Source organism: Marmota flaviventris, chromosome 19 (genome assembly GCF_047511675.1).
Source record: "Marmota flaviventris isolate mMarFla1 chromosome 19, mMarFla1.hap1, whole genome shotgun sequence".
Lineage (NCBI taxonomy): Eukaryota > Metazoa > Chordata > Mammalia > Rodentia > Sciuridae > Marmota > Marmota flaviventris.
Window position 1 is genome coordinate 13,312,300 of NC_092516.1, and position 25,484 is coordinate 13,337,783.

Below are 25,484 nucleotides of genomic sequence, written 5' to 3' on the forward strand. Positions count from 1 at the left end.
GAATCAGTTCCCCCAAAACCCAATCCCAGCTCTACCATCTTTTAATTCTAACATGAGTGTGTCTGTGTATTCATTCAACAAACGTTTCTTCACCACTATGCCCTAGATGGATGTTGGGGATAAAAACATAAATCAGAGGTGTTTCCTGCCCTTGGAAAGCTCACCACCAATGGCAGAGAAAGACTAGCAGCAGTTGGGTGTAGATAAGGTGCTCAAAAGGCTGCATGAGCCCAGGAAGGTAGACAGAGGAGACGCCATCTCTCTCTTCTGAGTCAGGCCTGCTCTCCTTCCTCACCATCCTCCAGCCCAGAAGTCGGTGGCCAAGTGCAGCTGGCTGCCCTGGGTTGTTAATAAGGTATTACTGGAACCTGGCCACGCCCACTCATTACCTATACCTAAGGTGCCAGGGCAGGGTTCAACAGTCAGCTAGCTTACAAAACAAAAAAGAAAGAAAGCCAGACACAGATGACGTCTAAGCTGCTTCCCAGCCAGCCCTGCCCTGTGCAGGATTGCCAGCCGGCATGCCAGGCTTCCAGCCCCTCTGAGACGCAGGCTCATTTCCCGGCTCTGAGCCTTGGCAGAACCCATTCCTTAACCTAGAAGTTCTCCCTGTCCTTCAATAGCTGCCTCCTCCTCACCCCATCCCCCAGGCTCTGCTTAGAGGCTCTGCCTTCAGAGAGGGATCTGGGGATCCTTCAGCCTCCAGGGACCCAGTGTTCAACCTAGCAGCACCCTATTCTTTGCCCCTGCCAGGGCCAAATTCATGTTACATAGTTCATCGTGTGCTGTAATTTCACAAAGCTCATCTACTGCCAGAGCACACAGACGCTGTGGATGAAGACAGGAACTGTCTGCTGAAGTCCCAGTGGCTGGCTGTCATCCAGCACATGCCGGTCGGTGCTCCATGAATATTTGTTCAAGGAATGAAGATCCTGAGCATCACCCTTAACAGAGATTAAAACCTCAAAGTCCTGGAGGAGGGTGTTACATTATGTTTGCTAAACATTTCCACTTTCCTACCCTGCACTGCTCCTCCCAAATGCTCTGATGAATTCTGAAGTGGCTGAGTGTCTTGCTTTGTCCACAGAGATATGGCAGAAATAAGGCCACGTGGCATCTCCAAGCAGAAGCATCAGGAGCCAGTACTTTCCCCCTGAGCCACAGTGACTATGGCCAGAGAGTGGCAGCCCCATCAGCTTGGGCTCCAGAGTGTAGACCACCAACCCATGATAGAGAAGGAATGTGAGTGAGAAATAAACCTTTGGAGTTATTAGGCACTGAGGGTTATGGGGTCATTTGTTTCTGCAGCACAATCTCACTCATCCTGACTAAATACAGTCACCTAAGACTCAGAATGAAGATTCCTCATATAGGAAGCTCTGTAGTGAGTTCACAGTGAAAAGAGTAAACCAGTAAACTAGTAAACCAGGCCTCAAACTTACCCATATCTTTTAACGGAATGAGCACAAAGGTGCTGTTGGTGATTTTGTATTTGGTCAACAAGATAGGGAGCAGGACCAGCATAAAGATGATCAGAAATATCACCAAATTCAGCAACACCAGGAACCGCAGGAAGGAAAAATAGGACTGAATTCCAGTGCCAAATTTCCCTGGGGAAAAAAAAAAGAGAAATTTGGACATCATTCATCAGGAGTATTGTCCTACTACGCACAGGAGATTCAATCAGCCAGACAAAGCTGAAGATGGAGGAGTCTTGGCGGGGCGCAGAGGGAAAGAATGTCTTATTCTCCTGCTGCCTTTCAAGTTCTAATTTCCAGTGTTTGCATTACTCACATACAGACCTACTCCCAACCTTGAACCAAACACTTGAGAACCCTGTAAAGATGGGGAAGGGGCCCCCTGTCATTTCCTATGTGAATATCTGGATGACTCAACAGCACCGACGGATCCTCCCACTTTTGGAAATCCGTTCACTATATATGCACGTACATTTTTCTGAACTCTGTCCTGTTCCACGGGTCTATCCTTACCTCAAATACCGGACTGTCTTAATTATGGCACATTTATAGTAAGACTCCGCGTGTGGAATGGGGCATCTTTCAGCTAGTTCTTCCTTATGACAGCCCTAGGACTGTATCCTTGACATTTTGCATTTCAATACAGATTTTAGATCAATGCTTTCTTTTCACCTGCTGGGATGATCATAGTTTCTCTCCTTTATTCATTTCCACCCACTCACATTCACACTCACACTCACACTCCCACACACTGCTGAGATGACATGAGGAGAAGTGGTAATATGGAATCGTCTGCTCCATGAACATGGTATATAGGTTTTCTTTAGTTTCTCTCAATAATATTTTATCATTTTCTGCACATAATTATTATACTCCTTTCTTTAGATATGTTTATAGATATGACTTTGGGTGCTATTATAAATTATATCACTAAAATTCATTTTCTAAATATTTTTGCTGGTATCTAGAAATGCAATTTAATATAATTAATTGATACAACTGATTTTATACACAAAGCATGTTAAATTAACAATCTTGCTAAATTCACAGGTCAAGGCTAATGAGGGTTAAGTCTGATAATTGCTTTCTTACTTTCTATATCCATACCATGTCATCTGCCAAAAAAGGATGGTGTTTTATTTCTTCTTTTCCAATTATTATCCCTTCGAACCCCATTGTGTTGAACCAGGCAGGACATCATGGATGACGCTGAGTAGAATCTGGGATCATGAGCACCTTTCCTTCATTCTCAATCTCAAGGGGGCAAGTTTTTTGATATTTCATTAAATCTGGTATCTGCTGTTGAATTCCCATAGACTTTAAAAAACCAGATTATGAAAGGTCTCATCTAGTTCTCATTTGGTTAGAATGAGAAGTGAGGTTTGATGGATGCTTTTCCTGCCTCTGTTGCAAAGAGCATGATTTTCTTCTTTCTTCCTGCCGTCAATCACACTGACTGAGTCTCCTACCAGGTAAAAGGCTGAGCAGGGTGAGAAGCATCCGGAGTGAGCATGCTGGTTCTTGGTGGGGGCGAAGAACTTACCTCCGGAGACTAAAGGTACATGACACAAGCTCTGCCTCCCACGCCCAGCAACCTTGTCAGAGGAAATGAGTGATACCTTCGATCCCTGCCAAAGGAGCACCCAGCCAAGGAACGTCAGGAGAAGAAGAGCAACAGGAGAAAATCAAAGTCCCAGTCCCCAGGGAGAAGCTACCCTCTAGCACACACGTCATTTCCTGACCGAGCTAACGCCAGGCTGTCTGAAGTCTGACTGCAGAGCCCAAAGCCCAGCCTGTCTCAGCCAGGCTGAGCGAGTTGGCACAAGTACCTTAACTCCTCTGAGCCAAGCAAGTGATGCATACCTCTATGAAGGGTGACTGTGAGCACTGAGATCAGATGAGTAAACGTGTAACACAACACCTGGTTCATAAAGACGAACAAAGACTAGCTTCTATGATCACATTCCAAACAAACGATGCTTAAGTCTCAAGAGAAAAAAGTACAGAGTGTGTGGTTAAAGTTTTAAGGGAACCTATGAAGCCCCTTTAGGCTCACACCTGTAATCCCAGCAACATGGGAGGCGGAGGCAGGAGGATCACAAATTTGAGGCCAGCCTCAGCAACTTAATGAGGCCCTAAGCAACTCGGTGAGACTCTGTCTCAAAATGAAAAATAAAAAAGGGCTAGGGTTCTATCCCTGGGTTCTATCCCAGTACAAAAATCAATCAATTGATCAATGAAAGGTAATATATTACCAAAGGTAAAAGGTCACCAATTGTTATATTTTTTAATAGGAATAATGGAAGCGATCCATTCTTCCATACTTACCCTGCCACATTTCTTATGAACACCTTTACAAAGTTTCCGCCTTAGCAGTGTGAGCTGGTGCTTGTACATCCTTGTGGGTTTTGGTGGAAACTATGTAACCCTGAGAGGGCCCCACCTCCACAACTTGCCTAAGTCACCCAGATATTGAATATTTCTGATTTCATATTTTGGCATAACTTCTCATTTTTGTGCACTGAATATTCCCATATTATCCCCACCTTCCAAATTCCGTACACTGGAACCCCAGCCCCTCAAGGTGATGGTGTTGAAGGTGGGTCTTGGGGAGGTGATTAAGGATGAGGTCATGAGGGCGGGGCCTCGTGATGGGATCAGTGCCCTTGTAAGGAGAGACACACCAGGGGGCTCCTGCTGGTCCCTTCCAGGGTCTCCCAGCCTCTTAACACTCACAGAGTCAGATGGGCACTTAGCAAGGCTTGTCCAGCTTCTAGAACTCTAAAGAAAAACATTCCTCTTTCTTCCTTTGTCTTTCTTTTATTTGTATTCATTCATTCATTCACTCACTCATTCATTTAAGACAGGGTCTCACTAAGTTGCTGAGACTGGCCTCAAACTTCCTATCCTTCTGTCTCAGCCTCCAAAGCCACTGGAATTACAGGTGTGTGCCACAGCGCCCAGCTCGAAATTCATTTCTATGAAGCCCCCGTCTATGGTATCCTGTGACTATAACCTGTGGCCCCTATTCTCCCCATCATGGGGAAGCTGCGATTCCTAGTGTTTCCATAGCCACCGGCAGCTGTGGTGGGGTGGCAATACCTCTGACCCCTGTCCCTCGATACTGCTTATAAATGTATAAAAATGCAGACACGCAGTTTGGTGACACCAAGCGACACATCTGGGCTGGAATAAGAGGAACATCCTGAGCATCTCCATTAGCACAGCAGATACCCAGGCGACTCCGGAGCAGGGCCCCTGTGCTTCTCCTGGTGCCACTGGCCCTGCTAAGCCCAAGCGTGGCTTGCTGCTCACGTCTGTCGCAGGAGGAAAAGCTCCCTGTCGGCTGAGCCTGGGGAGAGCGGGGCCGGGCGCCTGTAGCGGGACCGACTGTGCGGAGCCAGGTCCAGGTACCTTCTATGCTGCGGATGTCCTTGCGCCACAGCTCCAGGTGGGTGGTCATCTCGCGCGCCTTCTCGAGGAACCGCTTCCAAGACTTGCTGCTGTACTGCTTCCACTGATCCCACTCAGACAGGTACTTCATCTGGGTCTCCTGAATGTCCCTGCATTTAAAAAAAAAAAAAAAAATGACCATGACAATGACAGCAGCAACAGCGTCAGACCTCGGCATCCGCATCCAGGAGGGCTCCAGCAGAGGGTCCTCGTGATCAGCTGCTGGGCACGGCCCCTATGGGAGACAGTTGGCGGTTCCTCCAAATGTCAAACACAGACTTATCATAGAACCCGGAATTCCACTTCTACCTACGATTCCAGAATAAATGAAAAGAGGGTTCTCACATAAAAAACTCACTCTGAATGTGCATAGGAGCATTATTCAAAGCCAAAAGATGGAAACAACCCAAATGTCCACGAATGGAAAAACAGATAAGCAAAAAGTAGTCTGTCTCTATGTGGTGGAATATTACTCAGCCATGAAAAAAAAATAAAGTAATGATACCTGATAGAACTTGAAATGACTCCAAACACAAAAGGCCACTTGCTGTATGTTTCCATTTACATGGAATGTTTAGAACTGGCAGATTTATAGACACAGAAAGCAGGTTCCCAGTTGCCCAGGATTGGGGAGTGGGGAACAGGATATGGCTGTTTAAAAGGTACAGTTTTCCACTAGGTTGGAGAAACCATTTCTGGGAGTGGACAACCACGACGGCTGCACAACACTCTCAACGCACTCAGCGTCACAGAATTAGGCACTGTCGGTGATTTAAGGGGTCAGTTTTATGGGATGTGCACTTCATCACAATGACATCCACGTGACGGCTACTCTGCACCCAGTAAAGTGACTCTACAGAGCCACATCTGACCTGGTCCTCCACCTCAGTAGGTCATACTCAGTAGGTCAGGCTCCCCGTCCTCCTGCTCAGGACACCCCTTCTTTCCATACCTCATCCTCCTCAGTGGTACAGTAGTTCAATGTCCGTCTCCCCCTCTACACCGCAAGCTCTTTAAAGCTCAAGAATATGTGGGATTTGTGGTTGTGGCCTCTGTGCCTAGCACACAGCAGGCTCCGTGACAATCCTGCCCAGGGCCTGCTTTGCTGAGCACTCTATCCCCAGCACCTAGCATGGCACCTGGCACTTAGTAGGTGCTCATTAAGTATGTGTACCCTGATGAGCACAGAGTTCAGAGTCCCCGGATCAACAACACGCACTGCTCCTGTATCCACGGGAAGCAAACCGCCTTCCCATGAGTGTGGATTACATTCAGGTGCATAGACAGACAGACAGAGAGATCAGAGATATAGTCTAGGTTATGTCCCATCACTATGCACAGAATGAACAGCTCCTCCTTACGGTGAGGATCCAAGTCCTCTCAGGCAGGCAGCCTCCAGGCCCCTCTGTCTTACCGTGGTCTCTCCCTCGATTTCCTGACCCTGCCCTCGGGGTCTTGGTATGTCCTGCTGTTAAAACCAGTCTCGCCTCCTCTGTCAGCCCCTCCATCAGCCCCTCCGTCAGCGTCCTTGTGAGTCAGGCACCAGCTGAGCCGCTACCAGCTGCTCAACCCCGCATGGCTGACAGTCCCTCACCAGGGAGCCGTCCTGCGCACAGGAGGAGGCTTGGTGGCCTTCCCACTCTACTGCCTCGATGCCAGGAGCTCATCCCTCCGTTGTGACAACTAATCCATCTCCACACATTGTCAAATGCCCTCTGGGGCCCTGGGGACAAAACTTCCTGGCCGATGAGATGCACATGTCCTGGCTGACAGGATCAGCAAGTTAGTGACCATGCACCACACCGAGCCACCAGCTGTGACTGCCTTTCGCAGTTTTAAATGGTTAAAAAAATTAAAAGATGTTAAAAAATTAACATCGGGAAAGCACATGAAATTCTCATGTCTGTGCCGGTAAATGCAGGGCTGCAGGGGCCCGGCCACGCTGGGCCACACTGGGCCACGCCGGTCACTAGGAATTGTCTGCTGTCCTGCTACAAAAGCAGAGCCCAGGGGTGTGACAGAGGCCACGTGGGGCCCCGCAGCTGCCACGTTATCGTAGCCTTTGCAGACAATGTCCAGCCATCCCGAGGTCCCACAACCACGGCTCCCTGGGGAGATCTGCAGGAGGAGCCCAAGGCCAAGGTGGTGGAGGGGCGGGGGACACAGGGGAAAGAGAGGGTGCCCAAGGCCGGCAGGGGAGAGGGGGGCGGGGAGGAGTGTGGGGAAGCATACTTGAGCGGCACAACCAGTGACTGGCTTGTCCCCAAGCATGTGGCACCCGCCTCCACCCTCCCTTCAGCCTGTCCTCCTCCATCCGACAGGGGACTCCGGTCCAGGGGAGAGGCTCGAGCCTTCCTCAAACGAGCCTCCAGTGCCTGATGTGTGGTTGGGTTGATAAAGTACCGACCCCTCCACTAGCAGTTCCGACTGGGGACGATTTTCCCCACCCCAGGGCACATCAGGCCATATCTGGGGACACTCTTGACTGTCACAACCTCTGGGGGGAAGATGCTATTGGCATCAGCAGGTAGAGGCCAGGGATGTGGCTTCATCCGACAAGGCAGAGCCCACAAGTCACCTGTCCCTGCAGGTGGAGGACCAACAGTGCAGAGGCTGAGAAACCCAGGCTGGGGGCAGGTCAGAGGGAACCAGGGGCCCGGACAGCACCGCTGGGTCATGCACAGGAGCTAGCAGCTCTGGGGTTATCATTTCTGCCGTCCTGTGTCCTGTGGTCACCAAGTTCTAAGGTTCACTGTGAAATCAGTCAGACCCGGCCCTGCCCTCGGGTTCTATCAGTGCCACTTCTACAACCAGCTCGGGAATTTCTGGGCAGAAGGAAATGCAATTTCAGTGGTGGCACACGCCTGTCATCCTGTCATCCCAGCGGCTGGGGAGGCTGAAGCAGGAGGATTGTGAGTTCAAAGCCAGCCTCAGCAAAAGCGAGGCGCTAAGCAACTCAGTGAGACCCTGTCTCTAAATAAAATACAAAATAGGACTGGGGATGGGGCTCAGTGGATAAGTGTCCCTGAGTTCAATCCCGGGTTATTAAAAAAAAGGAAAGAAAAATAGAAAATGTGTTTCCTTCTTGGATGTGGAGAGGCTTGGCATACAGCAGAGGTATTTTACAAGAATTCAAAATCCATCAGTCTGAAATAGTGGGAAATAAAGGATACTTGTAAAGTCTGGCTTTATTCCCATGTTTTTGAACACATATGACAACCTACCCCCATATTCAAAATCAGAGACCTGGGGGTACAGCTCAATGCAGAGCACTCGCCTAGCGTGCATGACCCTGGGTTCCATGCCCAACACCTAAATAAATAAAAAGAAAAGAAAAACCACCACAGGTTTGTAAAGCTACAAGGGAAAGTGTGGCGCCATGCACTATGTCCATGCTACTGCCCCGGGCAGCCTCAGATCAAGCGTTAGGCAGAAATACCACTTCAGCCACTGTGTCAGACCAATGGGAAAAATCCTAGGGATTGAATTCTGCAGGAATGATGGGGATGGCAGACTACAAAGTCCTCCTCTCAGCCAGGCCTGGTGGAGCAGGCTCGGAAACCCAGCTGTCAAGAGGCTGAGGCAGGAGGATCGCAAATTCAAGGCCAGGCTCAGCAACTTAAGGAGACCCTGTCTCAAAATAAAACAAGCTGGGGATGTGGCTCAGGGGTAGAGCATCCCTGGGTTCAATCCCTAGGATTGAGGAGGAGGAGGAGGATGGGGAGGAGCAGGAGGAGGAGGAACATCGGGAGCAGGAGGAGAAGGAGGAGGAGGAGGAGGAGGAAGAGAAGGAGGAGGAGGAAGAGGAGGAGGAAGAGAAGGAGGAGGAGGAGGAGGAGGAAGAGAAGGAGGAGGAGGAGGGGGGAGGAGCATCAGGAGCAGGAGGAGGAGCATCAGGAGCAGGAGGAGAAGGAGGAAGAAGAGGAGGAGGAAGAGAAGGAGAAGCAGCATCAGGAGGAGGAGGAGGAAGAGGAGGAGGAGCAGCATCAGGAGCAGGAGGAGGAGGAGGGGGAGGAGGAGGAAGAGGAGGAGAAGCAGCAGCAGGAGGAGGAGGAGGAGGAGCATCAGGATCAGAGGAGGAGGAGGAGGAGGAAGAGGAGGAGGAGCAGCATCAGGAGGAGGAGGAGGAAGAGGAGGAGGAACAGCATCAGGAGCAGGAGGAGGAGGAGCACCAAGAGGAGGAGGAGCACCAAGAGCAGGAGGAGGAGGCTGATAATCTGCTGAGCTGTCGCGGGTTTGGGTGTCTCCGTGACCGCTCGGCAGCCCTAAGGAAGCAAGGTCCAGTGACGTGAGCTCCCAGGGAACACGGCCCGTGCACAAGCTCTTCCCCGCGCGGAGCACTGCGCAGCCCCCTGCTGTCGCGCACCTCAGTCGCCGCTTCTCGGAGATGTTGAGCGCGTACTTGCGGATGGACTGGCTGCTGAGGTTCTTGGTGATGCCTCCCTCCAGGTGGGAGCCGTAGGAGTCGGCGGGCTTCAGCAGGGTGCCGCTCTGCTTGTCCCGGGGAAGGATGGTGGTCCTCCTGCGGGCCACCGAGCGGTAGCTTGGCAATTCTTGCAGGAAGTTCACAGGTGGCGAGGAGAAGCCTTCCACCGACTGATTCTCTGGGGGAGAGAGGAAAACCGCCCTTCACTGCGGCAGGCCTGGGGGCCAACACACAAACCTGCCTGGAGTCACCAGCCCACGGAGGCCACCACCTTGCAGATATTCACCAGCCAGGGCCAGGAGCAGAGTCACCTGGACCCCATGCTGTTCACAGTGCTCAGCACTCACACAAAATAATAGTGATCACAGTCTGCAAATGCGTTCACTTTCTGCACGTGTGTGTGCAAACGAGCTTTAAGCTGAACAACACCAGAGCTCTAATTCTGAGCAGGACCTGTGACTTATTTTAACCAAAGGACACAACAGGAGGAGTGCTCTCCGTTCCAGCCCTAGGTCATCAAAGGGCCTGGTGGCCTCTCGTCTGTAGCTCCTGAGCCCGGGGCTCTGGGTAAGAAGTTCGGCTTCCCTGGGGCAGCTACAAGCAGGGGCAGACCCTACGCTACAGGGAGAAAGGCCACGGAACTGGGTGACAGCAAGAGCCAAGATCCTGGGCTTCTGTCCCCAGACCCCAGGCCACCCTCACCAGACATGGGAACCAGCAGAAATAACACACGGCTGAAGCCCCCGGGTACTGGAGAAGTGGCCGGGGTGAGACCCAAGCGGGCTTGGAGGGCACGGTCATGACCGTCAGATCAGGTCGTAACCCGGATGGAGGCCACTGAGGCCCATGGCCTGACCACACTTTAAGGGGCTGCTCTGGAGGCTGCGAGGCTCAGGCCGGGTCGGTCGCACAGGCCCGCTGATGGGTAGAGGGTCACAGCCCGGTGCCCAGAGGGCAGTCCAGCTGCGCCCAGCTGTTCCGATCTGGGATGACCGCCCCTCTCTCTGATGGACACATTCAGACACAACAGAACGACTGTCCGGCCACAGATGACACACAGACACGCGCCTAGGGCTCTGCCCACGGCCAGGAACCTCCCACACCCAGGGCCTCCCACATCTGCAGACCCAGCACACCCCAAGGATGTGACACGCGCCATGTGTAACAGCGTCCAGGGCCGACTCAGCCGCGCCCCTCTCTGGGCAGCAACAAAGCGCTTATTAACCGTGAACAAAGGTCTTTGAAGATCGACCAGCACAGAGCTCCTGAATATTCAGCAACTGTGAGGTCAGGACCCGCAGCTGGAGCTGGGGCCTGCCACCCACTGGCCAGGCCACCCCAGGAGAGGCCACAGCTGTGCCAGAGTCACATTTTTCAAAGGTCTCCATTGATGCATTGTAGATAGATATATAACAGTGGGTTCATTCTGACATGATCACATGTGCATGGAATACAATTTTCTCCCTCTATCCCCAGTACTTCCTCTGCTAGAGTCAAATTCTACTCCCCTCGGGAACAGGAGATGCATCAGGAAGAGCCCTGGGTGCGTGACAGTGGGCACGGGAATCCAAACAACAGGATCAGTACTGACTAAGTTCCACTGAGTGCCCACTTGGTACCAAGCTCTTTAAAGTACTTGCTGTGAGTCACCAAGCTCAGTCATCTGAACTGCTCTTGGAACACAACTGCCCCTATTTTACAGACGAAGAAACTGAGGTCTGGGCAGGCCATGGGACCTCCCCAGTCACACAGTTGCTCAGTGTGTGGACCAGGAACTTTCCAGTATCTCAGTCTCCAAAGCTGCACCCTGGAATGAAACCATCCAAGGGTCCACGGATAGGGAAGTGCTTCCCTAAGTGCTAAAATGACACACAGGTACACCAGCTGATTACTGATTAGTCTTCCCCAAACCACACCCAGATCCTGGCAGCAGATGTTCTATTCACACCGTGTCACTTCAATAGCCCCAGGTGGAACGTTCGATTTTCAAATGGCTGTCATGGAGCAGGAATGCTTTTTCAAGACTCTTGGGTCACTCCAGGGACGTCCCCTGTCTTTAAATAGACAAACACACAGCCACACCTTTGAACGTGGCCCGTTATGGTTGTTCCCAGGATCCCAGCGGCCCACACACTATTCAGAGCATGACATCACCTGATTTCCCACGCCCACCTGCAGCGTCGGGCACGGGTGATTTCACTGCCCAGGCTTTGTGGCAGGGAAACTGAGACCCAGAGAGACGGTGACCTGGCCAAGACTTTGACGTTGAGGCAAACCCTCGCCACTGCTTCTTAGAAAGGCAGGTCGCCAGCCTCGCTGGGCCTTGGTGAGCTCAGCTTCTGAAACAGGAAACTCGCTCTTTTTTTTTTTTTTTTTGGTACCAGGGATTGAACTCAGGGGCACTCAACCACCAAGCCACACCTCCAGCCCTATTTTGTATTTTATTTAGAGACAGGGTCTCACTGAGTTGCTTAGTGCCTTGCCATTGCTGAGGCTGGCCTTGAACTCATGATCCTCCTGCCTCAGCCTCCACTCCTTACAGGTGCCACATGCCAGGCTGCCTGCTCATTTGCATAGGAGATTGAGGGAACAGATTTCAGATGTTAGGTGCCACCGTCTAGGAGCACTTAGAACCTCTTGGCTATTGGAGCCAGATTTCAGCAATGAGGAGATTATTAAGGTGGGAGGATGCCCGGGGCCAGGGGACAAGCATAGGAACTTTTCCTATCATGATATTCTTCGAGGTCAAGGTCTAAGTTTAGCTGGGCTTGGTGGTGCATGCCTGTCATCCCAGCGACTTGGGAGGCTGAGGCAGGAGGATCGAGAGTTCAAATCCAGCCTCAGCAAAAGCAAGGCTCTAAGCAACTCAGTGAGACCCTGTCTCTAAATAAAATACAAAATAGGGCTGGGGATGTGGCTCAGTGCTCGAGTGCCCCCAAGGTCAATCCTCAGTACCCCACCATCCCCCCAAAAAGGACAAAGTTTAGAGAGGTGCTTGTCCCAGAGGGGGCTCCACCTGGGGAGGAGAAGTGACTGGCAGGCACATCTGGAGAGCACCCTCAGGTCCTGCCGGAGGATCTTGGCAGCTCTTGTTGACACGACAACGAATCCAGCCAAAGGACATGAACCCTCCCTGGACGTGGGCCAAGCATGATCTAAGTGGCACCGGCAGCAGCACCAGCGAGCGTGCTCAGAGCCTGCCCCACCGTGGTGGGTGCTGAGCTCCCTGCAGGGTTCTGCTTCCCACTCACAGGACCGTGGGAACTCTGGGTAATAGGGCCTTGTAGGTCACCGGGTCCAGGCCTGCGCTGGCTGCCGTGGGAATTAGTAGACTCCCCTGATCCTCAGGAGGAGCCTTCCAGACCCCAGGTCAGTGCTCAAAACCAAGATGGCCCAGAACTCTACAGATACTGTTTTTTCCCTTGTGTATATATGCAAATTTGGCACCTTTTCCATCTTAACTGTGGCTCTAACTTTTGCAGTTTGGCAGAAAAACCAACATGGATTTCTTTTTCCTTCTTCTTGATTTCATGGATAGAACATTTATTCTCACTGTAGATCTTAGCAACCTGAGCATACAATTTTTTTTTTTCTCATTAAGTCAAGAACTTCCACTTTTTCAATTAGAGGAGACACTCTGTGGCTTCTATTGGGCGTATCTGAATTGCCAACATCACTATTCTTAGGCTTTGTGGCTATTATTAAAATAAGTGTTACTTAAACACAAGCACCGAAGTACCTCCACAGTTGAGCTGATAACCAAGATGGTTACTAAGTTACTAACGGGCAGGTGGCATACACAGCATGGATACTCTGAGTGAGAGGGTGAGTCATATCCCAGGTGGGAGATGAAACAGGAAGGAAGGTACCCACTACTCAGAACTTAGGAATAGTTTATTTCTGGAATTTTCTATTTAATATTTTTGAACTATGGTTGACCACAGGTAATTAAAAAGCCATGGCAAAGAAAACCTCAGATAACTGGGGACAACTGTAGTTCTGCTTCACAACTGGGGCTCCAGGACTCTGGAGAGAAAAATGACTTGCTCTCCACCTGGATGAGTTTTTACTCACTCTTCCACCTCCACACACCTCCCAAGGGCCCACTCCACAATGACCATCTCCATCATTAGCCCCCCTTCAACTATGTGATGTGTTGGACCCCTCCCCCCATTAGCATAGGAACCCCGTCTCTACATCACCACCTGCAGGGTCTCACAGAGCTTGGCACATGCCAACACCAAGAAACACCAGCTGAATGAGTGAGTAAATGAGTGCATTATGAATGAATTTGGCAGCCTAGCGCGGTGGCACGCGCCTGCCATCCCAGCGGCTCGGGAGGCTGAGGCAGGAGGACCCAGAGTTCAAAGCCAGCCTCAGCAATTTAGTGAGGCTCCAAGCAGCTCAGTGAGACCCTGTCTCTAAAAAAATACAAAAACGGGCTGGGGATGTGGCTCAGTGGTCGAGTGCCCCTGAGTTCAATCCCCAGTGCCCCAAAAAAATAAAAGTTAAAAAAAAAATAAATGAATTGGGTGCCGAGGATACAGGCAACACTGAATGACTCACCAAGACAACCACAGTCCATGGTGAGCTTCCCAGGAAGGCAGGGTGCCAAAACATGAGAAAAAGATTTAAGAAACTTTTTAAGAACATATTCTTTTCTATGTGTCTTTTTCCAAAATGGAAAATTTTTAAAGGAAAACAAACGGACTGAGATGTCAACTGTATACGACCTTTTTCTTATTTCAGGTTCTTTACACAAACCAGCCCTATTAGGAACACGTTTTGCTGGTTCTTCCAACAGGATAAAATGCGGTGTGTACACACACACACACACACACACACACACTCACACACTATTGGGTATGACTGATAGCAGCAACAGACAGCTCGATTTCAGGACTTCCTGAAAACCTTTCCACTCACTGTCCTTTGGTATGGCCTTTATTTGGGAGGCTAATTAGAGGTGGGGTACCCAAATAATTTGTGCTTACATCTACTGAAGGGTCTTAACCCAGGAGTCCTACAGTCCAGGGACCCTGGCTGGGGGCCATGACATGTTCATCAAATGCTAAAAGACCTCAAGGCCAGGGACCCATCACGACTGCCCCCCTCAAAGACCACCCAGCCACTCACACACCCGTTCACTCGGCCACCGGACCACTGGGAAACATGGACTGAGCATCTACGGTGGGTCAAGCCCTGCTTCGGGATTGGGACAAAGCCCTGAATATGACGCAAAATTGCCCTTTCTTTTGACACCTATGTTCTATTGCAGGAGACTTATGCAACTGAGAACCAGATAGTTTAGTTGGTGAGACAACTTTAAACAAAGCGGCCAAGGTCAGTCTCCTGAGAAAGTGAAATTAGAGCAAAGACTGAAGGCCGGGAAACACAGCCACACAGCCACCTGGGGGAAGAGAATTCAAAGGTGACAGAAGAGCAGTGCAAAGGGCCTGAGGTAGAATGGTGCTCGGTCAGTTTGAGGGATCGTGTGGCTGGGGAGTCAGCAGGGAGGACGGCAAGGAGAGACAGAGAGTCAGGGGAGGATTGGACCAGGCCACATTGGGCCCTAGGGGTCATGGGAGGACAGTGGCTTAAATTAGGGAAGGTGGGAGCCGTGGCTATGGCAGAGGAGTGATGATCAGATTCAGGTCCACACGGGGCAGCATGGTTACAGTCCAGCTGGGGCACACGGGCTGGGTTGGCTGGTCTCCTGCAATGAAGGAAAGGCTCTCTACCTGTGCTGTCCAGCATGGTGACCCCTGGCCTCATGGGTCCATGGAGCAGTTGAGAGATGGCTGGGGTGATGGAGGCAATGAATCTTTAATGTGGCCAGACTGCATTCACGGGGACCCGTGGCTGCTGCACCAGAGAGTGGAGGGGCCCAACCACAGCAGCCCAGGGCACAGGAGTCAGGGCAGAAGCCAGAATCCCCTGGGGCCTCCTTGGTCTGCCAGACTCTGAGCAGCAGGGCTGGGAGAGCCCTGAGTCATGCCAACCAGCATGGGGTGGGGCCTGGGGCCAGGGTGGGGCCTGCTCTTCCACCAGGCGAGCAAACAGCCCCAGAGCAGTGACGTAACTCGCTCTTCAGAGCCTCGGCTGGACCCAGGTCTCCCGGTTTCCACCTGGCTGGCTGGCTTCCTGTGATTCTGTCTGGGGAGCAGAGAGGCCACCGGCCTGGGTAGGAACCCCAGCCCCACCCTGGGAAACCCAGCAATTTTCTTCACCATTCTGTGCCTCCATTTCCCCTCCTGTGACATGGGGACAACAGCTCCTACCTCCTACAGCTGCTCTGAGGACTGGGAGCTTGGACAAGAGCCCAGCAAACCTCATCTACCAGGAGCCAGACAGTAGATAATTACTGTGTCATTCAGTCTCCATCTCAAGTCGGGGGACCTGGTAGGAAAGCAGCCACCGAGGATCAGAAAATGAATGAATGGCACAGCTGTGTTCTAATAAAACTTTATTTACAAAAGTCGGTGGCAGGCTGGATTTGGCTTTACAACAGTGGCTGATCCACTGTGCCGGACACCTGTAGGCTGGGACTCGGGTTATTTATTGATAAGCTCCATCCACATGAAGAGCTTAAGTCTGCAGGGGGGGTGGTCTTGCTGCGCATCAAGCTCTTCTTTAAACCAAGCGTTCTCTCTCCTCCACCAACACCTCTCCCAAAGAGAGACTACCAGTGTTTCTGGAAGCAACAGTCATAAGGAGGCTTTCCTGAGCAATTAGCATGCCCCAGGATGTAGCCGTGACTTGGACATCTTGTCACCTGTGTGCCCCACAGCTGCTTTAAGCACACAGGTCTTTCTGACCTAGTATCTTCACTGTGCAGACATGAAAAATTCAGGGAATTTTGCCCAAGGCTGAGCGAAGGTCTGACCCATAAAGGCAAAGATGTCAGTGTGTCAGGCTCCCACTGTTCCCAGCAACTAGCATGACGCTGGCCACATAATAGGTGCTCAGCAAACACTTGTCAAATGAGCTTGGGAATATCACTTTAGTGGGGTCTTGGTCTGTTTTCCTCACTATCACTAAATACCTGAGGCAGGTGTTCTTCTTCTTTTTTTTTTTTAATACTGAGATTGAACCCAGGAGTGCTTAATCACTGAGTTACATCCCAGCCCATTTATTTTTTATTTTGAGACAGGGCCTCACCAAGTAATGGAGGCTGACTTAGAACTTGCGATCCTCCTGCCTCAGCCTCCCATATCAGTGGGATGACAGGTGTGTGCCACTATGTCCTACTAAAGCAGTCTGAATGAAGGGCACAGCTGTGTTCTAATAAAACTTTATTTACAAAAGTAGGTGGCAGGCTGGATTTGGCCTTGGAACAGTGCCTGATCCACTGTGCTGGACACCCGTAGGCTGGGACTCTGGTTCTAAGGAGCTTTACTTAGGCTAGTTCTCGAGATTCAACCTGTATCAGCTCAGCCCTGATGGGGACTCCCCCCACCGCATCACGTGATGGCGGGGGTGAGGGGGCATTGCACTGCCAAACAGGGAGCACGGAGGAGACAGGGTCCCACAACCCCTTGGAGGACACCTCTACAAATGACTGAGGACCTCCCATGAGGCTCCACCTCTTAAAGGCACCACATCACTCTCAATACCGACACCCTGGGGACCAAGCCTCCCACACAAGGACTCTTGGGGGACAGTCCATACCCAAACCACAGCTGGTGGCTTGTCAAGTAACTGCTCAGAGCCTCGGTTTCCACAAAAGTTAAGCGGGCAACTGATCCCCATGTTATGGAGTTGCCATGAGGTAATTAAAGGATGTGATTCCACAGAAAGTCCAAGGTGCAGACCCGGGCCACCACCAATCCTCTCCAACTACTTCCTGCGTGACTGACCTCGTCCCCCCTGCTGCTGCCCTAAGCTCCAGCCTGAGGTCCCTGTCCCTGAGTGCCCTGACCGCCCCTTGACATCCTGCAGGCCTCAGCTTATAGAAGTCACCCCCTGGGTGGCCTCCACCACCCCGGGCCCTGCCTCCCTCTCTCTTAGCCCTAGCCACTGGGGCCAGCTCCATGACCCGACCTGTTCTTCCTTCACCTCCTCGGTGGCCTGCCTTGAGGTCAAGCTCCGGGGAAGCAGGGACCCTGCCTGCCGCCCAGGGCCCAGTACAGGGTCAGGGCTCAGGGTTGGTCCCCTCCCTTCCTCCTCCTCTTCCTCCTCTGAGGGTGGAGGGTGCTGCTCTGGGTGGTCCCCCACCCAAACAATGCTCCAGGGGAAAAGCAACCAGACACCACAGAGGCCAGGACTGGGCCGTTATTTCCCCCTTTTATCTCTCTAAATTGTCCACTTCCTGAAACAACAAACAGAGCAGGCCAGCCAGGCCGCCCGCGGGGCCTAATCTGGGCCCGTGTTGCTGGGCAGAGCTCAGCCTCCGACCCACAGAGGGAAAAAATAGCCCACGTCAGAGGGAGAGTCCCAGGGAAGCCGTCCAGCAGTGACCAGGACATTCCACCCTCCTGACACCTGGAAGGGGGACAGCCTCAGAGAGGAGGGGCCCAGCAGATCAGGGGGGATAAACAGGGCAGGTCAAGGGGCTTCGTCCTCAAAGGCAGCCTGTCACCCTGAGGGAGCCCAGGGACACGGGTTCTCCTCTGCCACCCTTCCACCTGCTTCTGCCCTGCAGCCTGCCCACCATGGACTCAGACTCTCTTTCCTCCTCTAAGTTGTTTAGGTCAGGTATTTTGTCACAGAGAGGAAAGGCTGACAAACACCAGTCACCGGTACGGCCGCTTTTCTCACCGTAATGCAATATTGGAAATCTGTTCAGGTAAACTACCAGCACACAGAGCCACTGTACTTATCTCTTTTTTTTTTTTTTAAATATTTTTTCCATGTTGATGGACCTTTATTTTATTCATTTATTTATATGCAGTGCTGAGGCTCGAACCCAGTGCCTCACACACGCTAGGCAAGTGCTCTGCCACTGAGCCACAACCCCAGCCCCTGTATCTTAATGCATTTATTTTTGTTATTTTGTTCTGTTCTGTTTGGGTTTGGGTACCAGGGATTGAATCCAGCGGTGCTTAACCACTGAGCCATATCCCCAGCCCTCTTTATTTTTTATTTTGAGACAGGCTCTTGCTAAGTTGCTTAGGGTCCTCCCTTAGTTGCTGAGGCTGGCTTTGAACTTGTGATCCTCCGGCCTCAGCCTCCTGAATGCTGAGATTACAGGTGTGTACCACCGGGCCCAACTTGATACGTTTCTTAAATTTAAAAACTGGACACTCGGGCTGGGGCTGTAGCTCAGTGGTAAGGCATCTGCCTCGCATGTGAGAGGCACTGGGTTAGATCCTCAGCTCCATATAAATAAGTAAAATAAAGGCATCATGTCCATCTACAACTGAAAATTTTCTTTAAACTTGACAGTTGGCTTGATAAAAATCCTTAATAAGCTAAAGAGAGAAGAGAACTTTCTCAGCCTAAAGAAGTCAACCACAGCCGGACGAGCTGGCATACTCCTGTCATCCCTGCAGCTCAGGAGGCTGAGGCAGGAGGATGGCAAATTCAAAGCCAGTCTCAGCCACTTAGTGAGGCCCTAAGCAACTTAGTGAGACCCTGTCTCAAAATTTAAAAATAAAATAAAAAGGGCTGGGGATGTGGCGCAGTGGTTAAGTGCCCCTGGGTTCAATCCCCAGTACCAACCACAGCATCAGTAGTGGCCGGTGGGTCACCACACATGTCCTACCCACACTAACCCACAATGTTAATAACAGGAGACACAAGTGAGACAAGAGGGGTTTGTGGGAAGTTTGTTTCTCTTGCTCATTTTCCTGAGAAGCTGAAAATGCTCAAAAATAAAAAATAACTTAAAGGAAAAAAACAAGGTAAAGAAAACATGTTTAGACGGGAGCTGTGGTTCCCGCCAGTAATCCCAGCCCCTCAGAAGGCTGAGACTGGAGGATCTCAAGTTCAAGGCCAGCCTCAGCACTTAGACTCAAAATAAAAAGTAAAAAGCGTTGGGGGTGTGGCTTAGTGCTCTGGAGGCCCTGGGTTCAACTGAAAGGAAGGATGAGAAAGAGAAAGAACTCTGAGGAAATGAGTTTAGAATGCCTTTCTCTTTGTAATCTAGAAGCACTCATCAAGCCCTCCCCAGGAGTGGGGAAGGGTACCACCCCCCCACCCCCGCAGTGCTGAAGGCTACTGTAGGGTGCCCAGTGCCTGTTAATGAGCAGTCTTTGATCCCTTTAAATCCTCTCAGTGACTAGTTATCCCCATTCCACAGAGAAAGCTGAGGCCCACAGAGGTTAAGAATTTGCCCAAGGCCACACAGCTGACAACGGCCAGGCAGTCCTGTCCACCCACCAGCCAGAGAGGTTCTTTAGGTTTCATCAAAACAAAAGGAAAAGGTTCCACCTCCTCCCTCCGCAGGGACCATTTAGTGCCTCCCTCTCCAAACCCAGCTGTGCCCTCCCCCAGAGGCCCACGTGGCAGCCGGCCAGGTCCCGCCCTCCCTCAGGCAAGGTCAAAGCCAAAGGTTACATCATGGCTCTGCAGTTCTCCTCCCAGAGCAGAGGCCGCCGAGACAGGGATGGGATCAGGGCTCTGCAGCCACCACAGAGGGCTCAACAGTGCCCAGCAGCAGCCACCTGGACACCTGGGCTGAGTCGCCTGGGTGTCGCTCCTGAGCCACGGAGTCAAGGTCACAGTCTCGGGCGGGTTCAGAGACCCACTGGCCCTCGGCGACTGCACGGCCAGGCAGAAGTCCCCAAGAACTAAGAACAGATGTCCAAACAAAAACGTGTGCAAGGGTGTCCACAGTTACACTATCCCAGCAGCCACACGGGGACAATCCAGGGTACCTCGAGAGACACTCGGACAAACGGCGGAGTACTATTCAGCCGTGCAAGGGCATGAAGGGTCCCGCTACACAGCAGAGGAACCCAGTGGAGGGAAAGCGCCCAGGCTCCCACAAGCGCCCCGAGGAGGCGAATCCACGGCCGAGGGCCGGCGCTGGACATGAGGAAGGCTACTTAACGGGCACGAGGTTTCTTTCTGGGGTGATGGAATGTTCTGGAACTACACAAAGGCAGTGACTGCACATACAGTGAGCATCCAAAATGCCAATGAGCTCTACACTTCCTGTGCTTTAAGATGGTTAATTTTATTGGGCTTGGTGGCCCATGCCTATGATCCAGTGGTTCAGGAGGCTGAGTCAGGAGGATGGTAAATTTGAGGCCAGTCTAGGCAACTCAGCAAGCCCTTGGGCTTTTTTTTTTTTTTTTGGTACTGAGGATGGAACCCAAGGGCTTTACTACTAAGCTACATTCTCAGCCCTGTTTTTTAATGTAGAGACAGGGTGTCGCTGAGTTGTTAGGTGATCACTGCTAAGTTGCTGAGGCTGCCTTTGAACTCGTGATCCTCCTGCCTCAGTCTCCCGAGTCTCTGGGATTATGGGCGTGGGCCACTGTACCTGGCACCGAGTCCCTGGGCCTGGGGGAGAACGAGGACACAGCCCAAGTGCAGAATGGGGAGGTGGCAGTAGCCCTGCAGTTTCTAACTCCTAACAGAATCTCCCCTTCACAGGTGAGCAAACTGAGGCTCAGAAAAAGAAGTCATTTCTTCAAATCCACAAGCTTAAGAGGCCAAGTGAGCATCTGAACTCAGGTGTCTCTGCTCTCAAAAAATGACACAGCTCGCTGGGCATGGCGCACACCTGTAATCCCAGCAGCTTGGAAGGCTGAGACAGGAGGATCGCAAGTCCAAGGCCAGCCTCAGCAACTTATGGAACACCTTAGCAATTTAGCCTGACCCTGTCTCAAAATAAAAAATAACAAGAGGCTGGGGTTGTGGCTCAGCGGTAGAGCGCTGCCTCTCTTGTGTGAAGCACTGGGTTCGACCCTCAGCACGGCATTAAAAAATAATCATAATAAGTAAACAAAATTAAGTTAAAATAAATAAATAAAAATAAAAAGGGCTGGGGAGGTTGCTCAGTGGTTAGTGCCCTGGGTTCAATCCCCAGGATGGAGGTGAGGGTGGGAGGGGACATACAGCCCAAGAGAAGCGACAGTAACATACAGCTCAAGAGGTGCTTTGAGGATATGGGCTGAGGGCTGTGTGGGCACTGAGAAGGGACACAGAGGCCAGCCTGGGGGAGGCGAGGTAGCCAGGAGGAAGTGATGCCCAGTCAAAGGAGAGGAGTATGTGTGCCTTATGAGGAAGCAAGGTCACGGTCCCCACGGTGGCGGGAAGGGGAGCTTAGCAGCCTCAAGAAGCAAAATGGGGACCATCAGGTAGGCCTGAGGTCAGAGAGGGCAGCTAAGACAGGCCCAGTCAGGAAGGGCAGCTGCTCATTTCTGGCTCATGGAGGCCCACTCTGCCCAGGCTAAGGGGTGAGCTGTCCCCAGCCCTGCAGCCCAGACACTGACAACGGCTAACACTAGGACCAGGACTGGGCCAGGGTCCAGCACAGCCCAGGGCGAGCTCCCTCCCCACATCCTGAGAGTCCCACCCCACGATGGGTGAGCTGCCCAGGGCTCACCGACAGGAAATGACACGGGGGACTCCTGAAACCAACTCCTAAAAGCCATTCCCCCTTCCCTCCTGCTGTCTCTGGATCATCCACGCTCAGAGAAGACCACAGCCCTGTCGCCCTCCGGGAGGTGCACAGGGCAACTGAGCTTCAGCCCCCCTCCGTGTGAGCGGGCCATCAGAGGAGGGCTCCTGCAGCCCCCGTCAAGAGTTCCGATGGCCACAAGGCCATATGGTGACTGCCTGCACCTAAGGGACCCTGAGGCAGAACCACCATGTTGAGAGCCACAGCCGAGTCGGAATGGCCCCTGACATTTTGCCAGAAATAATGGTTGAGAGGCGCGTCATTAAGATGATGCTGGATTGATTCAATTGTATATAGACCCCTGCTGTCCGCCTGGGCGCCCGCTACTTTGGAATTCCTGTTGAGTTCTCGAGGGGAGTGAGTGTGCAGCGAAGCCCAGTGGGTGGTGTTCCGGGAGAGTTTCTGGTTGGTGTGTGGTGTGCCTGGAAGGGCCGTGTGGGTGGGGTTTGCGAAGTTCGGAAATAAAGTTTGTTCCTGCTTGAGTGGCTCATGATTTGTGCCCAGCCAGACTGCGGCACCACTCGGGAAAGTCACTCCCGATTTCTGACCCGCAGAAAGGACTAGATTGAAAGTGATTATTACTGTTCGGAGCCACAAAGTTTTGGGGTGATTTATTACACACACACATACCTGAGGCAAGCGCTCACGAGATCCACTTAATCCTTATCATGACCCCCTGAGGTAGGTACAAATGTTATTTCCACTTAATCCACAAGGAAACTGAGGCACCCGCCAGTTTCTGTCGAGAAGTAACCAGAGCCCAGAGTTTCTGCTCCCACGCAGAGCTGCCGGGGTGGCTGCAGATGCGTCTCGCTCATTCATTCCAAGTCCACCGAGCACCTCCTGGGTGCCAGACACCACCCTAGGTGCTACAGAACAAGACGAAGCCCCCACTTTGGGGCACCCGCCATCTGAAAGGAGAGACCTTCCTTAACGAAGGAAAAACAATCAAATCAAGGGCTTGGACAGAACCGAAGAGAAACTGGTCAGAGAAAGAGAGATGGCCACAGGCCTTCAGACTAGAGGCCCAGAAGTCAGCCTCTCTGAGGTAACTCTAGAGGCCCAGCAGGGGGAGGAAGGGGCTGCCCCAGGAAGATAAAAGGGAAGAGGGGTTCAGAGACAATAGCAGATGCCAAGGCCCCAAGCCAGCAGTGAGCTTGCCAAGTGGCTGGAACGGGAAGGCAGCCAGTGTCACTGGGTAGGACCTGGAGCCCCCCCTCTTCCCCTCCCCACCCCTGCTCTCTATCCTTTGGCCTCCCTGGCCCCTAGGGGCAGCGATGTTCGGCCACGATGAGCTGCCTCCATACGGGCCCAAAGCAGCGGCACCAACTACTGATCACGGACGGAACCTCTAAAACTGGAGTCAAAACACGGCTTGGCTGTAGTTGGTCAGCTCAGGTATCTGTTACAATGACAGCTACACATCCCCACCCAACCCTCCTCCCCTGATGTCCACACAGACAGTCCCCGTTTATAAAGTGCCACAGAGTCCCAAAAGGCCTCTTCTGAGCCTCCTGCCCGTGTTGATGGATACCAGGTCAAAAAATCATCTGTCACTCAGGAGGCTGAGGCAGGAGGACGGCCAAGGTCGAGGCCAGTCTGGGCAACTTAGTGAGACCCTGTGTCAAAATAACAATACAATAAAAAGGACATGTGTGGGCCCCTGGGTCCAATCTCCAGCACTGCCAAGAAAAGAAAAAAATGGAGGGAGAGAGAAACCATCTGTCGGAGGAGCAGGGGAGATCTTTCAGTGAGAGGGACCAGTTGTGATATTAGAAAACATCACTTAGTCCCCTTAACACCCAGCAAAGATGTCACAAAGATGACTCTCAGGATCTCTGCACAGGAAACAGGAGTTGGCATCTTCAACGTAATGAATCGAAGAAGAAGATAAATAGAAACTAATTAGAGAAATGTTCGAATGGCTGTTTTTCCTCGGTAGTGCTGGAGAATGGCACCCAGGGCCTTGTGTATGCAGCCCCAACACTCTGCCACTGAACTACCCCCCAGTTCCCGGCTATTCTTAAAAGGCTGAGGTTGAGCTGAGGCCAGCAGTATTAACACTGAACCAGAAAATAATCAGCATTGAACCTCGCTTGATTTCTCCTCTCTGATTCCTGAGTCCTTTCCCAGGCTTTAGGTCTCTGGTAGATTTTTTTCTTCTAGAAGTTGAGAACAATCCTTGGTTTTGTTATATCTTTGACTTCCAATTGTAATACAGAAAACACTGCAGATAAAATTCACAGCAGATGAGATTTGTCTTGCTCAGGACAAAAATAAGATACAAATGTTACAAGGAAGTCCGCCTGCTAGCAACTTTTCTAGCTCGACTGGGTGCGGTTTTCTATATTTATGTAAAAATTCATGGAGCTGTATTTTGCTGTACATTTTACCCAATAAAAGAGGGGGCTGGGGGAGGGGAGATCATCATGCTTGGCTGGCTATCATTTGTGTGTGCCTTTCTTTGTCCCAGGACTGTGCAGGGCACTTTACAGCTATTTCACAGCTATTTCCACACCATCCTCCTCCCGATTAACTGTTGTCGAATCTGAGGCTCAGAGAAAGCAAGCCACACACCAAAACGCACACCCCAATAAAGTGCCGGGGCAGAATTTTTTTTCAAGTGGTCTGATGGCAAAGTCTGACATGTTTGGAGGGCAGGCACGGAGGGGAGATGACGGAAGGTGGCCAGGCGGGGCTCCCTGGGTCTTTTTATTTAACAGATGAGGTTCCCATGGAGAGGCTGGCTCGGGATCCCGGTCAGGACCGCGGTTCCCGAGGTCCTCTGCACGCTCTCTCGGGATTGGGGGAGGATGGGGTGGAGGAGGGAAGGCAGGTCTAAGAAGGCTCCCTCTTCCCGCCTGCTCTCTCCCCCAAAGCAGGGCTCGGGACCTGCGAGGGGCGCTGCGCGCCGATCCCCAGCACCTGCTGTCGCCGTGCGCCCCTGGCGCCAGCAGCGCCGCCCGCCGCCTACCTTGGTGGACCACCGGCTGCCTGGGGGGCCTGCCGGACTGGAGCGCATTGACGCTGGACTCGCTCATGGCTGCGCGCGCGCTCGGCAGAGGCCGCCGGGGACCCGCAGCCTCCGCCGTCGCCGCCACCGCCGCCGCCGCCCGCAGCCGGGATTCCAGGTTCCGGCTGACGTCACAGAGGCCGGGGCGGGGCGCTGGGCGGCGGGAGCGCGGAGCGGCCGCGGGACCCCCGGGATGGCGCCCGCGGGGCTGCGCCGGGGCTGCGGCAGGGCTGGGGAGGGCTCGGTCCGCGGCGCTGATGAGCCCCGGAGGGCTTCGAGTTAAGAAATAAAATAACGAAGACACCAGACTCGTGCATCGAGTACGTGGTTTGGGTACAAAAAGTACAAATGCAAGTTTGCAAATGTCCAAGATATCGCTATCTATCCCGAGGGTCCAGGAGCGGGCTACTGGGTAGGTCGAGCCTCGGTGGAGGGAGGATCCTTCAGGATGCACAAAGTTTTGGGGTTTTAGGTTTTGCACCGTATCCACGTTCCATCTCTATTCCCGTGCATCTATCTATCCAAGTGCAATTTAAAATT

The 25,484-nt window shown here is 52.1% G+C and overlaps 1 protein-coding gene across 1 annotated transcript in view; it reads right to left on the reverse strand.

The window, feature by feature from the left end:
- Tmc7 (transmembrane channel like 7) overlaps window positions 1-25,034 on the reverse strand; it is a 45,226-nt gene extending 20,192 nt beyond the window's left edge. The window contains exons 1-4 of the mRNA XM_071605498.1: window positions 24,906-25,034; window positions 9,298-9,535; window positions 4,893-5,041; window positions 1,443-1,610 (exon numbers count right to left, since the gene is read on the reverse strand). Coding sequence (XP_071461599.1) covers window positions 1,443-1,610; window positions 4,893-5,041; window positions 9,298-9,535; window positions 24,906-24,972 — 622 coding nt within the window. The 5' untranslated portion in view covers window positions 24,973-25,034. The remainder of the gene's footprint in view (window positions 1-1,442; window positions 1,611-4,892; window positions 5,042-9,297; window positions 9,536-24,905) is intronic.
- Between the last annotated feature and the right edge of the window lie 450 nt (window positions 25,035-25,484).